Consider the following 1,185-nt stretch of genomic DNA (forward strand, 5'->3'; position numbering starts at 1 on the left):
ATTCCCATAGACCACGGCTTCAAAGCCCGGAAAACATTCCTAAATGTGATTTAACCGGCCGTGAAAGCCTTCATAGCCTGATAAAACAAAAACAGCTTGCCTGTGTACAATGACGACCTCAAGCCCGATCAGGCCCTAGAAATAGCCTACACAAGGCATCATCTGAGTACTACAGTAAACCTTCAGTATTTGAGCAAACTTACCGATTCCGGCTTAACTTGGGAAACCCCGGGTAGTTTTTGTGATGGCACTGTGATGGGCAGTAGTGGGAACCACGCGTTAGTGGACGGCGCGCTGACAGCCATTAAAGAGGGGTTTTTCTCCTGTTCTTTGGCTTTCGTGTAGGCTCCCAGATTCATCAGCTGCATGGTGGAGGGCAAAAGACAGCCGAACAAAGTCTGAACAAAGCCTGCATTAAAACCCCAAATAGTACACGCAAAGTCAACTCACTTGCGATTGGCTGACAGCCTTGCGAACGTTGTTCTGCAGATAAGAGTAGAAAACGTTTAGGTCAAACGGGTCGATTTTGCTACGCAGCTTATCACAGATAGTTTGGGCTAGTTTGACCATTTGCGTGTTTTCTCTGGGCACGCACAGAGTTGCCAGAAACCTAACGTCCAGTAAGGCCTGCAAGGCCTGGTTTTGATTCAGCTCTTCCGTAGCGACTTGCTCATATTCTCGTAATATCACATACATGTTTCGTTCGATGAATTGCAAGTGAACGGACTTGGGCAGCGTATACGGCAGGACTTTACTTAGATCCTCGTTGAGCATGACCAGGACGTTGGACAACGGAATGCTGGGTTTTAAGGGCACTTTGATTTGCGACTTGAATGTCTTCTCCTCGGCCTGTTCCTGGATTTCGATCTCGTCCCATCTCTAAAATTAAATTCCGCTGAATTAAAGTGAAATTTGGCTTTCTGGGTCAAAACTACGCGAATTTCCTCACTCATGTGGTTATTTCTGAATCGAGTTTTCAATTCTCTATCAAACGATGCCAAAACGAATTCTGTGGCTCAAATAGTTCTTGAGAAACTTCAAAAAAAGCAGCGCCTTGTTTGAGTCGGTTTTGCATCTCAACAGAAAAACACGCAAATTTAAAACTTTCTGAAACGAAGACTTTTTGGGAAAACTGTCAACATTTCCTTATCGATAGTTCACTTTCTCAAAGGGCCATTTAGTTCT

The 1,185-nt window shown here is 44.6% G+C and overlaps 1 protein-coding gene across 3 annotated transcripts in view; it reads right to left on the reverse strand.

Moving 5' to 3' along the window:
• Positions 1-1,185, reverse strand: part of LOC109537238 (conserved oligomeric Golgi complex subunit 1) — a 4,812-nt gene that overhangs the window by 1,150 nt on the left and 2,477 nt on the right. For 2 of the 3 annotated variants that reach the window (XM_019903866.2, XM_019903865.2), the window contains 2 exons: positions 451-879; positions 204-398 (listed from right to left, as the gene is read on the reverse strand). In XM_019903866.2, coding sequence (XP_019759425.2) covers positions 204-398; positions 451-879 — 624 coding nt within the window. Of the gene's footprint in view, positions 1-86; positions 147-203; positions 399-450; positions 880-1,185 lie in introns of those variants that run through there. The other variant, XM_019903867.2, reaches the window with a different exon arrangement.

This window comes from Dendroctonus ponderosae, unplaced genomic scaffold (assembly GCF_020466585.1).
Source record: "Dendroctonus ponderosae isolate FM_Combo_2020 unplaced genomic scaffold, Dpon_F_20191213v2 Dpon_F_20191213_10, whole genome shotgun sequence".
Taxonomy (NCBI): domain Eukaryota; kingdom Metazoa; phylum Arthropoda; class Insecta; order Coleoptera; family Curculionidae; genus Dendroctonus; species Dendroctonus ponderosae.